Source organism: Telmatherina bonti (genome assembly GCF_933228915.1).
Source record: "Telmatherina bonti genome assembly, chromosome: 11".
Classification (NCBI taxonomy): domain Eukaryota; kingdom Metazoa; phylum Chordata; class Actinopteri; order Atheriniformes; family Telmatherinidae; genus Telmatherina; species Telmatherina bonti.
In genome coordinates this window covers 26,697,115-26,711,231 of record NC_136629.1, presented here as the reverse complement: position 1 = coordinate 26,711,231, position 14,117 = coordinate 26,697,115, and the positions used below count along the sequence as shown (strand labels likewise).

Sequence of the window (14,117 nt, the reverse complement as noted above, 5' to 3'; positions counted from 1 at the left end):
GTTGCTGATGAAAATGCCCAGGATCTTTCTTTGTAGCTCTTAATCTGTTGATTTGTTTGCCTCTGATCTACAGACCTAAAAACTTATATGATCAACAGGATTTCCTCAGATTTGCCTAGAGTGAATTATTATTTTACACATCATTGATGGCCACATTAACCACTCAGTAATTTTCAGATGGCTGATCTCAGTTGTGTTAAAATGATTTCTAAGTCAACAACAAAAAAAAGCTTCAAAATCTTTTTGTTTTATAAAATCCTTCCTGATAAATTGTGCATAATATTCCTGAAAAACAGACAAAAAATAAGCATAGTGCGCTGAAAATATACCTCTGCTGAGTCAAACCCTAAATGATGTTATTTAAGTTAGTATGATAGTGTTGCCATTTAAAGCGATCCAACTGAGAATCAGCATTTAAACACGTACAAGACAATTCACATAACTTTTGTGGTATTTTTTTTATAATGCTACTTGGTTTGAGTTGATATGATTTATGTATTTGTCCTTTTTTTAAATCTATAAGTTTGTATTTTATGGTCACAGTTCTTTCAAAACAAACAAACAAGCAAAAAAAAAAAAAACCCAAAAAAAAAAAAACCTGTGTCATAATTTTTTATCTTTTTACCACAACAGCAGTGAAGATAGCCGCTTGATAAGAGGAGCTATTGATAAAAGCAGCCTGGTGCAGTAAATGGGGGTCAGTGTGTGTGTGAAGGGGTGGAGGTACATTATGCACTGACTCTTTATTGCATTTTAGTTATTTTTCTTTAGTGTGTCATTTCCACATGAAGTATGTTAAGAGTATCACCAGAGTAGGGAATTTGCATTATTCCTTCATTCAGTGGGAGCAGCTTCACACAGGAATTTGCTGAGGGCCCTAACTGGGTAGGAATCAACAGGATATGGTGACAGTTCTCATGCCAAGCTACTGCACTCCCTCTGGCTGTTCTGCTCAGCCACTTTTTGGACTTTTTCCCTGACTATACGCTTGCTTTTGTTGTTGCAAACAAGTCAGGATGCCTGTTATGAATGATTAGTGGCTTGCTGTGATCTGATTTGCACTTATGTCATCTGTAGATCCAGTGAAATCATATGCTGTTTTGAATCGCCGTTCATTAGACATAGACACACGTAAGCATGTACACAAATACATGACAGTCTTCATTTTGAACAATGCTGCAGTAGTGGGAGTGTATGGGACCACCAGCCAATCACAGCAGAGGATTTGTACCCCACCTCCTAAGGACGGGTCTTGTTCGCAGGAATTGGTTGACATGTAAGAGTTTTATTGTGCAGGTGAAGCCAATCAGACAGCGAGGTCGATCATTGTGAAAGGATTTGGAGTCTGACAGTAATTATTACCCAAGCACATCTGAGATGAGTTGTCTACTTTTAGATTTGTTTCATGCTACGTGTGGCTCTTTAATGGCAGATATAATCCTTTTTTTTGGTGGACTGTGTTAACATTAAAAACCACAAAGTGAAAATATCAGCATGATAATAAAAGTCAGTAAAATTACAGACCATTGATAAGAGGAATTATCAGTAGATCTGTAGACAGCAGCCTGGACACAGGTTGTGCATTTATCTCCTGTTTATTGACAACTTCTTACATACTAACTTGTACACATTCTCCCTGGTGTTTCAAGCATAATGTAAAAGTTCATGCCTGTCAAGATCCAACGTATTCTGCCTCTTCCAGATTAAACTGGTTTGAGGCCAGTTGGACTCAGAGAGCAGAGAGGCATGGAGTGGATAAAACTGCATGTCCTTGAACCTGAGGAAAGACAAACAGGTGTTAACAGCCCCTGAGGCCGCGAGAGCACCTTTATCTCATCCTGTTCTGTCAAGTTTCAGGCCGGGTGACCCTCGTGCAGCTCCTGACTGAGCTTTTTAAATTTAAACACAGTAGCGTTCAGTGTGACACATTTTCATGCAGCCAATCCAGACAAAAGGAGGGTACGCAGAGGACTGATTTGGTTTTGGGACTGGTCGTGTTCCGGCTAAGATGGGGGAAAGTTCAGGGGAGATGATGTGATAAAAGCAACTTATTTTCATCTTAATGGAAATATTTAAACTTATTACCATGTTTACTTTTTATCTTCTGAGTGTTGCAGCAGCTCAGCAAGATTTAATCCATCACTTCTCATGGACCCATTAAACTCATTATGAACTTTCATTCATTGATTTTCTTGACTGCCCAATCCTATCAAGAGTCGTGGGGAAGCTGCAGCTCACCGCAGCATTCGCCGGGCGAGATACAACTCTAAACTTCATTTTACAACATATCAAACACTCTCTTAATCCCATGAAGATTTTTGCATCTTTACAAAATTTCCTTTCATTTTTGAGCAATCCCGTCAACAAACTGAACCAGCTGTATGATCGCCATGGTGGAGGTAGCAATGCCTGCACAGGGACAACAGACCACAACTAGGCAGTTCAGAGTCAATGCTGTGGTTTTATTCTATGATATAACTGTTTACACATGTGCCATCAATGGTGTTCTCTGAAGGTGGCCTTACTTTAAAAGAAAAGTATTCTGCTTTTTACAAGATTCTGCTGAATTATTATATAACTAGAGATTACACTGTTGACACTAGTGGCAGTGTTTATACATCATTATCATTATTTTTAAGTTACTTTGCTGCTTAAAGTGAGACTTTGGGCAAATTAGGTAAATTGGCATCAATATATTTACATAGATGGCTCATGATTTGACTAAAGAAATTGGATTAATGGCACATGAGTTACAAAACTGCTCTATAAGGATGAAAAAATGAATCATCCACAATTTACTGATTGAGCATGAAAGTAATTAGTTTGGATTGATCAATGAGTGTTTAAAGAACTGTACATATTCTCATTCCTGTCAGAAATATAATATTGGTTATCTTTCAACCTAACAAGAAGAATCTCAAAAAAAAACAAAAAAAAAAAACGAACACACACACACTCATACATTTTTTTTGTCAGTCATTAACAAGTCTTTCAAATCTCTGTTTCAGAGGGCACTCACATGTGTATGCGTAATAAGTTTGTTTTCACCAGAGCTTCTATCCCCACAGATTAGAGTCAGGTCAAATCGAACGCAGCTGCATCATCCAGCAGCCGCTTGCCATACTTGTGCTCTTTGGCAGGCAGGATTTCACGTCTTCTCTAGTTTAATCTAGTTGAAGTTTGTTAAGCTGAACAACCTCAGACCTCTGACCCCTGTCACATCATATGCTGCTGTCACTGTTCTGTATCGAGTCTAACTAGGTTTGGCTTGTGCAGGGTCAGTTAGAAAGGTGGTTAAATAAATGACAACACAAGACTCATATAATGTATACTTGATTCAGTCTTCCTGTTAATGTGCTGTATTCAGTGCAACGTGTTTGTGAAATGGAGGAAGGAATCATTCCAGCAACAAAGATAAACAAACAGCTTATCTTAGATGAACTTTATCATAGAACTTCAGTTGTTTCACTTGTTAATCTTTTATCGAGCTAATTATTACAGCTAATCTTCAAACTAATAAAGGGGAAGTGGAGCCATTATGCTTCAACTTTATTATGTTACACACCTGCCCCTACGTAGGTATCCAAAGACTTGTACTGGGTATAACATTTTCAAGTGTTTGAATGAAATATTGGCCAAAGCTTTTAAATAATACACATATGTGAAAACAATAAGTAATTTTCAAAATTACTTGTGGACTACACATACAAGTATCAGTTTTACAACCCACAAACACTGTGTGCTGGCTCTATGAAGGCCTCCAGGTGTTGACCAATAAGAATATAGGATTGGGAAGGAGTGTTTCAGCCACGAGCTCAATACTGTATAAATATGTTGTAATGACAACATCTTAATTTTTTCCTTTTGACCATTAGTTAAATGGTAAATGGACATGTATTTATATCACTTTTCCAGTCATGTCGACCACTCCAAGTACTTTACAGTATATGTTAGAGTCACCCATTCACACACACATACACTCATGCCCCAATAGGCACATCAGGGGCAATGCAGTTGTGTGTCTTGCCCAAGGACACTTAGGCATGCAGTCAAGGGAAGCCTGGAATTGTTCCACTGACATTTGTGTTGGAAGACAACTGCTCCTCCACCTGAGCAATAGCATATAGTAATTACAAAGTTAAATACAATATTGTATACACATATTTAGGAAAAATAAAGTACAAATAACTGGTTTAAATCCTAAACTTTTGTGCCCCACAGAAAACAGAACATAACACATGTTGATCTTATGCTAGAATCAATTACATAATAATACAAACAATGTCAAAGTACTATTGGCTCACCATTAGTTAGCATTAGTTTGAATTCGAATGATGTTTTTTTTTCTCTTTGGCTGTTTGTCCTGATGTCAGTGAAATAAGTATTAGTATTATTTTTTTCTTCAACTATGTGCTATTAGCTAGCTAGCACAATTTTAGCTATTGATATTAACAACATTTCCATCCATCCATGGAGCTGTCATGTTAGGCTATTATCAATTGTTTCCATAACACTTTAATGATTGTTTAATCTGTAGTTTAATTTAACTATCCATTTTTTGAAAAAATGTATTACATGTAGCTAGTTACCTTTAACTAATTAATATAGATTTCCTGCATGTTTACTCATTTTTGGAGGGATATGAAGTTTATATGTTGATTTTGTTTTTAAGTACCCAGTCAGTGTTATCATTACACCTATTACTTCGTTCCTGTTTGAATTTAGTCTGCTGGTCTGGGAAAAGATATAAGATTAGATAGTTTATTTGTCCTTTCAACACAAACTGTGCATCACTGCTGAGCATGTTCTGTTTGCTGTTTGAAAAGGTTTCCTAGCTCCACATCAAATGCTCACTCTATCCCTGCAAACATGCTGCAGTTTTATTAAAACAATGCTCACACTAACTCTGTGGTCACTGTAGGTTTTGTTTCAAATCCACTTTAAATTGACCTTAAAGCGCTCAGGAAGAGTGGTATTTTATGCGCAACAGGGAGCTACTTCACATTCTCGTCTCATTTCATGAGGCCAACTCAACACCAACCGAAATTAGAGCCAGATGAGGGAGAGATGGAGGGCAAGACTTTGTCTCTGCATTTTCTACACTGCAGTAAAGAAAGTGTAGTCTCTTCATTGTTGTATCGTTTTGTTTTGTTTTGTTTTTTTTTTGTTTATGTTTGATTTAATGATTTTTACATCACAAGGAGTTCATGTAAATTATAAAATAGTGCCATTTGCTTCTGTGTGGCTGAGAATCCCATTGCTCATGGTATGTTTCCATGTGCCAAACACTGCTGCACAACTTCTGCTTTACTGCTGAAACACAGACACAGTCACTCACCTGAAAGGCCATGAAATATCTCAGAGACACATCTTTGTTATTTAATCTTCTCCCAGGAAATGGTTGGATATATGCTGCAGTTGTACGAAGACAACGGCCCCAGGCTGGGACTTGGATGGAAAACAGCATTTATACAACAATGACTGTCTGCTCCAAACTTAATTATTGGCAGTGAGTGAAAGTAAGTAATTACATAAAACTGTGCTGAAGTACAAATTTGAAATATTTAGATTTTATATTGTGCAGTAAATACATACATCATGAATTACACCATATCTACAGTAATTTAAAAATGTATTTTTGATCATAAAATTGATTTAATAATAATTAAATAACCTTTATAACTAGCCTATGTAAGAACATATACCGCTCCCAGGGCATCCAAAAAGCCAGTCTAAAGTCTAAATGGACACCCATGATTGTGTTTTTTTATTGCTGCATTCAGCATCTCACAATATTGGAGTTGTAAAGAAGTATTTTCAACCCAGATTAATCTCTTTGTTATGTGCTCAAATACTTGCCACAATAATACCTAAAATACATTAATATTTATAATGTTTGGGGGGTTTTTTCGTTGTTTTTGTTTTTAGAAATATTAAAACAAATCAAAAACCCATCTATTAGCTATTTATGTGGGACACTCTACACAGGTCATGACCGCATCAAAATGCTCGACAACATTTAAAATTAGCTTAATTAGGTTTAATTTATGAGTCATGACTTTACTTGAGATGTTGCTGGATATGACTCTGAGGACATTTCAGTTGAAATGCTCATGTGTGGAGCAAGCACCAAGAAAATGAGCTTGACCACAACTACCTGGTTACTTTCCACTGCTGTAGCTTGTTTCAGATGTTCTTTCGTGTTTTAAATATGTTGCAGATTGTAGTTATATTGTTGGTTTAATTTCTCCTTGACTTACAGATTTTACAAATCAAACAGATTTTCCTCATGGGATATATACAGGACAAATTGCACCATATCTGCTGTTGACAACACTGTTATGTCTATAGGTTACCCCAGTCTGGTTGATTCCCAGGACACACAACTGTCCCACTGCTGTAATGAGGGGAGGGGAACCTGGTTGAGAAATTTCTGCCTCCACCTTGGAGGGGGACACACCCTAAAGCAGATCAACTGAAGCAGGTGTTAACTGTAAATACACACTCAAATACACTGTTGTACACAAGGGGTTAACAAACTGTTGCTGCGAGCTGAAACACCCACCCATCATCCACTCCCCCTGGATTGGACTGTCCCATGGATTCACATGACGTGTGTGTGTGTGTGTGTGTATGTGTTTGTGCACGAATGACAGAGTTTGCGTGTATTCATGTGTTCCCCTGGCTATATATACTGAGCCATGTGGACACAGACGTGGAGTTTTGAAGGAAAAACTGTACTGGCTGCAGGGCTGCTGGATCCCAGTTCTCTGTTACTGCGGTGAAGAGAAGCAGAGGGAATATAAAGCTGCCTTCAGATCCCCCTGGACTGCTCACTGGAAATTTAGAAACATCACAGAGTATCTGGCCCCGCAGAAAAAAACTTCCGATATGCTGGATGATGGCTCTTTCATGTTCACCTCGGAGTCTGTAGGAGAGGGACATCCAGGTGAGTCTTTAGCCACCTGCACACACAATAAAAATGCAAACATTAGGATTCTTCACAACTTGTCAGCCGTTTCCCTTTTTGCTATGAAAACATCCCAACTTCTACATGTTTTTTAGCTATACTAATACTTCAAACTCATATTTATAAGTGTTAACATGATGCAAGATAGAAAAAATGTCCAAAATCAATCTCATGTGTTGTATATTTACTCTTCAAGCATGTTTGGTATTCTGTTCACTGCAGCATGTGTTTACTGCCCTTCACTCTCACTTCTGAATTGCAGGAGGTGAATGTGTGCACACCAGGGTGGTGTAAGGTTGCATGCTGGGAAAAAAAAAACAAAAAACCAGATTGACAATTTGAAGTACAGCCCACTTAAAAGAAAGCTTGTTTAACTAGTAAGCTAATGATAAAAGTTAAAGAACACTCTGTACTGTACTCAACTGCATGTAGATGCGCGTTGTCCACCCACGTTAGGGTGTTGTAATCCTTTTACAATATGTAATCTCACAAAGTCCCCTGTGAGGAATCGATAGGAAATGCAGTTCAGTAGAAGCAGTTGTTCTGTTTCACAGATAATGACAGAACACAACGTGTTTGCCTCCAGATGTCGCTGTGAAATAAATCATATGGATCATCTTGTAGTGGACACATCTCTGTCCAATGTCCATCTCGTCACTGATAAAAACAAAGAAATGGCATCAAGTAAAAGTTCTGTACAAATGAATTCAGGACTAAACTTTATACCTTTACACAAGTGTGCGACCTTGGGGGGATGTTGCATGGCACACCTGGACTGTTCCCACAGATAGTGTTTTTTAAAAAATTTTTATGTGCTGCTCCACGTCTGCAGGGAGAAAACTTAGTCAGTCAATTTAAACTTATGTGCAGTAGGTGTTCTGAAATGAAAAGCATTTCAGAAGTCCATGCAGCCAGATGTTGAGGTTGTTGCTGATGTAACCTGTGTGCTGCATTGCTTCAGCAGGATGACAAAAAAGGGGGATGAATGGGGCGGCTTGTGAGGTATTGTCCCCCTGCTGTGTTCCTATCACAGTGGTACAAGTTAAACACAAAACTCCTCTTGTTTGAAAAATTAATATGTGATCTATCAGAGAAATAAGTGCAACCAAGAACCCCAACACTAACATCTGTTGTTCAAAACAGACAGTAATAATGCTGTAATAGAACTTTTCTGTCTTTTATACAACAATCAATGCGTGTCAAACTTTTTTTTTTTTTTAATTCAAATGACATTATTTCTGTTTTATCTCATTTTCCCACAGACAAAATTTGTGACCAGATCAGTGATGCGGTTCTGGATGCACACCTGAAGCAGGACCCTGATGCCAAAGTGGCCTGTGGTAAGTGATCTTTAATTCAGATTGCGATAAGCGACAGATACATAGAGATGTTTGTCTTAGTGTGTGTGTGTGTGGTGGGGGGGTTTGTTGTTGTTGTTGTTTTTACCTTATCTGAAGCATAACAAATGACAGACTGTGATCGGTTTAGCAGAGAATGAACAAAAACAATCATCTTAAGATTTCCTGCAGTTTTCAGATTTTTTTACTCGATGATCACTGTGAGCTTGCTAATGATAGCAAACGGGCTTGTCATAGCTTTACTTTTATTATTGCGTGTTTAATGTGTTCATTTTGTTGCCAGAGACGGTGTGTAAAACCGGCATGGTGCTGCTCTGTGGTGAAATCACATCTCGGGCCAACGTGGACTATCAGAAGGTCGTGAGGGACACCATCAAACACATCGGCTACGACAACTCTGAGAAAGGTGAGGGAAATAACACACAGAGTACCAAAGCCAGAGGTTGCATCTCCTCTCCGTCACCAGGTCTGAGCTGTTCATTTTCCATCTGCAGGTTTTGACTATAAGACTTGTAATGTGCTGGTGGCCCTGGAGCAGCAGAGTCCAGACATCGCTCAGGGTGTCCATGTTGACAGAGAGGAGGAGGACATCGGAGCTGGAGACCAGGTTGGACTGTTGCATCATTCCCATTTGGCTCATGCTGTAGAAAAATTAACAACTGTTTAATCATTTACACACTCAGTGTGGTGAATTTTTACAAATATCAAATCAATTTGATTTTATTAAATTAAAATCAAATGCTGTGATGGATTGGTGACCTGTCCAGGGTGTACTCTGCCTCTCGCTCAGTGATTGTTGGGATAGGCTGCAGCTTCCAAGCGACCCTCAATGGGCCTAAGTAGATCAGAAAATGAATGCATGAATAATATCCAATGTCCTCCTTGCCTATGTGTTTGTTATGATTTCATCTGTCATTACTTCTCCCTGCTGATGATCACATGTGCCATTTCACCCCTGTTTGCATCTTTCAACACTCTTTCCCTCCTCTGTTCTGCAGGGTCTGATGTTTGGCTATGCCACAGATGAAACAGCGGAGTGTATGCCTCTCACCATCGTCTTAGCTCACAAACTCAATGCAAAGATGGCTGAACTCAGACGCAACGGCACTGTACCCTGGCTGCGCCCTGACTCTAAAACACAGGTGAGGTTGTTAATATAACCTATGCACAACTGTGTCTTGAAGCAACACAAAGGCAGTCTTTCTGTAAACTGCTTTAGTTCCTGGATGTCTTTCAAGAGATTATTTTGGTACCAGCACACAAAATCGGCTCAACAGTAGCTGTTCCAAGTATTTCAGATAAAGCTGTCTGTACAGAAATAATAGTCTTCGTAGTGATTTAGAGGCAATCAAATGTTGAATGCAAGTCTTTGATGTAAACTTAGTAATGACCTTCTTTAACCTTTTCCAGGGCAAAAGTTAAAGGACATGTCCAAAAAGGAAGAAAGGAGGATGCTGGGGGATAAATTCTAGTTTCACATTAGATCAGCATGTTTTAAAGAGCAGGATCATCATAAGAGACAACAACGTAACAAAGAGTTATCTCAGCTATTTAGAAAAATGGGACACCATTCAAGTTTGTCAAAGAATTTTGATCATTTTATTATTTATGATAAATAATATTATTAAAAGACTTAAACTCTTTAGAGAAATCTTTACATACAAAGACAAAAGAGCAGAATGAAATGAATGAGATTTTCTTTATTAGAATTAAATTAATAGGTTCACACACACACACACACTCCCACACGTCAGAAAACATTTGTGACAAAGCTCATCACTCTATCCACATAAATATTCACAAAATTACATTACATTACAAAATTACATTAGTGCAAAGAAAAACATGATAAAGACCATCCTCTGGGCAAATGCTCACTCAAGATGAAAGTGAAGTGAAATGGAAAATTATTTTGTAGTAGAAGTAGAGTCATCTTACGGCTTTTTTATCAATAGAAAATAAAATATGAGCAGTTTCCAACACGTTTTACCAACTTTTGAGTGTGTATCCATCCAACAGGTGACAGTACATTATGACCAGAAGGATGGAGCTGTGATCCCAAAGAGAGTTCACACCATCGTCATCTCTGTCCAACACGACGATGGTATTTCTCTGGAGGAACAGCAGAGGATCCTGAAGGAGAAGGTACACCTCTTCACCTGGCTTTGAGCGCTGAGCTGCTTTCGAAATGAAGTCACATTTCTGATATTGATGCTGAACTATTCCCATCAGGTGATCAAAGCCGTGGTCCCTGCTAAATATTTGGATGACAAAACCATCTACCACCTCCAACCCAGTGGCCGCTTTGTCATTGGAGGACCCCAGGTTGGCATCACACACTGAACTGTTTTGTTTTATGTAAATGTTTAAACTTTTATTGAGTCAGGGGACAAGAATCTTAAGGTAAAAACACATTTTTAAAGCTTGTCCTATCCCAAACATGCAGCGACACAGGATAGTTGATGACAAAACAGGTACAAATCACATGAAACGTATATCAAAACCATTCAAATGTTCAGCTCTTCCAGGTTTTTTAGTCTTTGACTTTCTATATTCCGAGTTTAATCATTTTCAAAGTGAATAGGAAAATCTTCAAATCCTCTTGAGCGCTTATTTCTCTGTAATCTTGTTTCACATCGAAAGGTGCTTAGTCAGGTTATTTGGGTTTCTGCATGCAATGCGCCGCGTTAAAGGAGAGTCAGCAACCAGTCCAGCAAGCAGTTGTGTTTTTAGCTTCTACATACAATAAAGTTACAAATACTTTTAAGAATGTGTATGAGATTTCAGCATTGTCAGCACATACATCAGCTTCCAGATGCACCACAGCTGCATTTCAGCTCCCCATGTCATTCAGCTAAAATGTCAGTCTTTAACACATCAGCACCAAGTCAGAATTTTTATCACTTACTTAATGTTTTTAGTTGTTTTATTAACCAGAATTCAGTTAAAGAGACAGTATTCAGGGAATGACATTTTCAGGGAATGTGGGTGGGGGTGTGTGTGTGGGTGTGGGGGGGGCATGGAATAAACTTTCATTGTTATGCAGATGATACTCAACTATATTTATCCTTTAAACCAGATGAAACAAATCAGCCCAATAGGCTACAAAATTGTCTCATAGACATAAAGACTTGGATGTCTAGAAATTTTCTCCTCTTAAACTCAGATAAGACTGAAGTAATTCTCGTTGGATCTGAAAAACTCAGAGCTAAATTTTCCGGTTTTGTAATGAACCTGGATGGCATTACTTTAGCTTCCAGTGCTACAGTGAGAAACCTTGGAGTAATATTTGACCCTGACCTGTCCTTTGGCCCACATATTAAGCAGGTTACTAAAACAGCCTTCTTTCATTTACGTAATATAGCCAAAATTAGGGACATTCTGTCTCAGAGTGATGCAGAAAAACTGGTTCACGCTTTTGTTACTTCGAGACTAGATTACTGTAACTCTCTATTACTGGGCTGTCCTAAATATGCCCTGAAAAGCCTTCAGCTGATCCAGAATTCTGCAGCCAGAGTCCTGACCAGAACCAGCATGAGAGATCATATTTCTCCAGTTTTAGCCTCTCTTCATTGGCTGCCTGTTGAATCTAGAATAGAATTTAAAATCCTTCTCCTTACATATAAAGCCCTCCACAACCAGGCACCACTATATATCAAAGACCTCATTGTTCCTTATATACCAAGTAGAGTACTTCGTTCGCAGACTGCAGGCTTACTTGTGGTTCCTAGAGTCTCAAAGAGCCGAGCAGGAGGCAGAGCCTTTGGTTATCAGGCCCCTCTCTTATGGAATAAGCTCCCAGCTAGTGTTAGGGAAGCAGACACCCTCCCCACCTTTAAGACTAGGCTGAAGACTTATCTTTTTGATAAGTCCGATAGCTAGGGATGGTTAGCATCCCTTAGTTATGCTGCTATAGGTTTAGACTGCTGAGGGACATTTCCTGATACACTGAGCTTCTTTCTTTTTCTCTTTATCTCTTTCTGTTACCCCCCTCCCCCCCCATAACAGTGTTGCATCATTAACATGTATGTCTCCTGTCTCAGCAGGTCTCCCTGGCCGGGAGTAGCAGTTCCTGTTGTCTGTTGTCTTTCTGTCCTCTTCCCCCCACACAGCAGAGGCAGATGGCTGCCTGTCCTGAGCCGGGTTCTGCCGGAGGTTTCCTTCCTGTTAAAAGGGAGTTTTTTCCTTCCCACTGTTGCCAGTGTGCTTGCTCAGGATGGGAGATTGAGTTGGACTCAACTCAATCTGTTGGTTTCCTTATATAGGCTGTTATGAATTGGCCTTCATTATGTTTTCCCCTCTGTTTGTAAAGCGTCTTGAGATGGCATTGCCGTGATTTGACACTATATAAATAAAGTTGAATTGAATTGAATTGAATTGAATTCTTTGCTCTATGTCCTTGTGTGTGTGTATGAGTGTGTGGAAAGAGCTTGTGTCTATTATTTTTAAATGCCTTTTTATCCACTGTTTGTTTTAATCCTTATGACATGATTTTATCCTGTAAAGCACTTTGTGTTGCCCGTGGCTTGAAAAGTGCTCAAGAAATAAAGTTTGATTTGAATTGATTTGATTTGATTTAACAGAGCAAGAGAAATTTAGGATTCATGATGTATTTTCAGATGGAATTATATTCCCCTGCTTAAAAAAATGATTGTGGAAGAAAAACATGAAAGAAACAAATAAGTAAATAGTGACTTCTAGCTTTTGCTCATTTTTGACCTTGTTCTTTTTCTTCATCAGGGTGATGCTGGTGTGACAGGCAGGAAGATTATTGTAGACACATATGGAGGCTGGGGGGCTCATGGTGGCGGAGCCTTCTCTGGCAAAGACTTCTCAAAAGTCGACCGCTCTGCTGCTTATGCTGCTCGCTGGGTGGCCAAATCTCTTGTGGAAGCCAAACTGTGTCGGAGAGTTCTGGTTCAGGTGAGTTCAGAATTTCGTCATACAGTAACGCTTGCAGACCATGCAGAAAATCTGAAGCTGGTGATGCTGATAAAACACTTCTGTATCCATGTCTTTATATGCTACAGGTGTCTTATGCCATTGGAGTGGCTGACCCTCTGTCCATCTCTTTGTTCACATACGGTTCCTCCAAGAAAACAGAGGGGGAACTGCTCAAGATTGTCAACAAGAACTTTGATCTGCGGCCAGGAGTTATTGTCAGGTAAACATATAAAATTTTCAAGAAAGTTTTGCTTCCTTTTTTAGAAAAGGTCAGCCCAATTGAGTTTACCCAACTCATAAATCAGGAAATTCATCCATCAATCATTTCTCTTCTAGAAATGTCAAATATATTCTAATATAGGAGGACTGGCTGCCTGTTGATGTCAAATATTATCAATAAAGTTGACTTTTTGTCTTTCATAAACAGAGGTGATCAGTCAACAAAGCAAATATTCTTTAGTTAAGTAGGGAATTTAATACACATCATTGCACAAATGTATGTAACACACTAATCACATGAAAATGTTCTGGGTTAATAGATCTTATGTTAATAAGTTAGGATAAGAACAAATTCAGACACAATATTGCCTGATCTGACTCACTCCACGGCTTTTTCTTTGCAAAATCACATAAATCAAAAGAATCCAGCAGGGTTGCAACACAATCAGCATCAAATCCAGCACAAAATGGACCCTTAATGGCTTATATAGTATAATGTTAAATTTTATGAGGGACTCAGGATTATACTAAAACCACTGTTTCACATCAGTCCCTTATTCCATACCTAGAAGTATAAACTATCACTAAATAAATAAATATTTAAGATATGGTTTAAAAGTGTTCTG

At 38.6% G+C, this 14,117-nt stretch overlaps 1 protein-coding gene across 1 annotated transcript; it reads left to right on the top strand.

Annotated features, from left to right (window-relative positions):
• Positions 1 to 6,859: 6,859 nt before the first annotated feature.
• On the top strand, positions 6,860 to 13,496 carry mat1a (methionine adenosyltransferase 1A; the record flags this gene model as incomplete). Its single annotated transcript, XM_079248868.1, has 9 exons — positions 6,860 to 6,949; positions 8,233 to 8,310; positions 8,612 to 8,734; positions 8,823 to 8,935; positions 9,327 to 9,470; positions 10,348 to 10,473; positions 10,561 to 10,653; positions 13,069 to 13,251; positions 13,359 to 13,496. Exons 1-9 carry the CDS (start codon positions 6,892 to 6,894, stop codon positions 13,494 to 13,496), a joined length of 1,056 nt encoding a protein of 351 aa, XP_079104994.1. The 5' UTR covers positions 6,860 to 6,891.
• Positions 13,497 to 14,117: the final 621 nt, after the last annotated feature.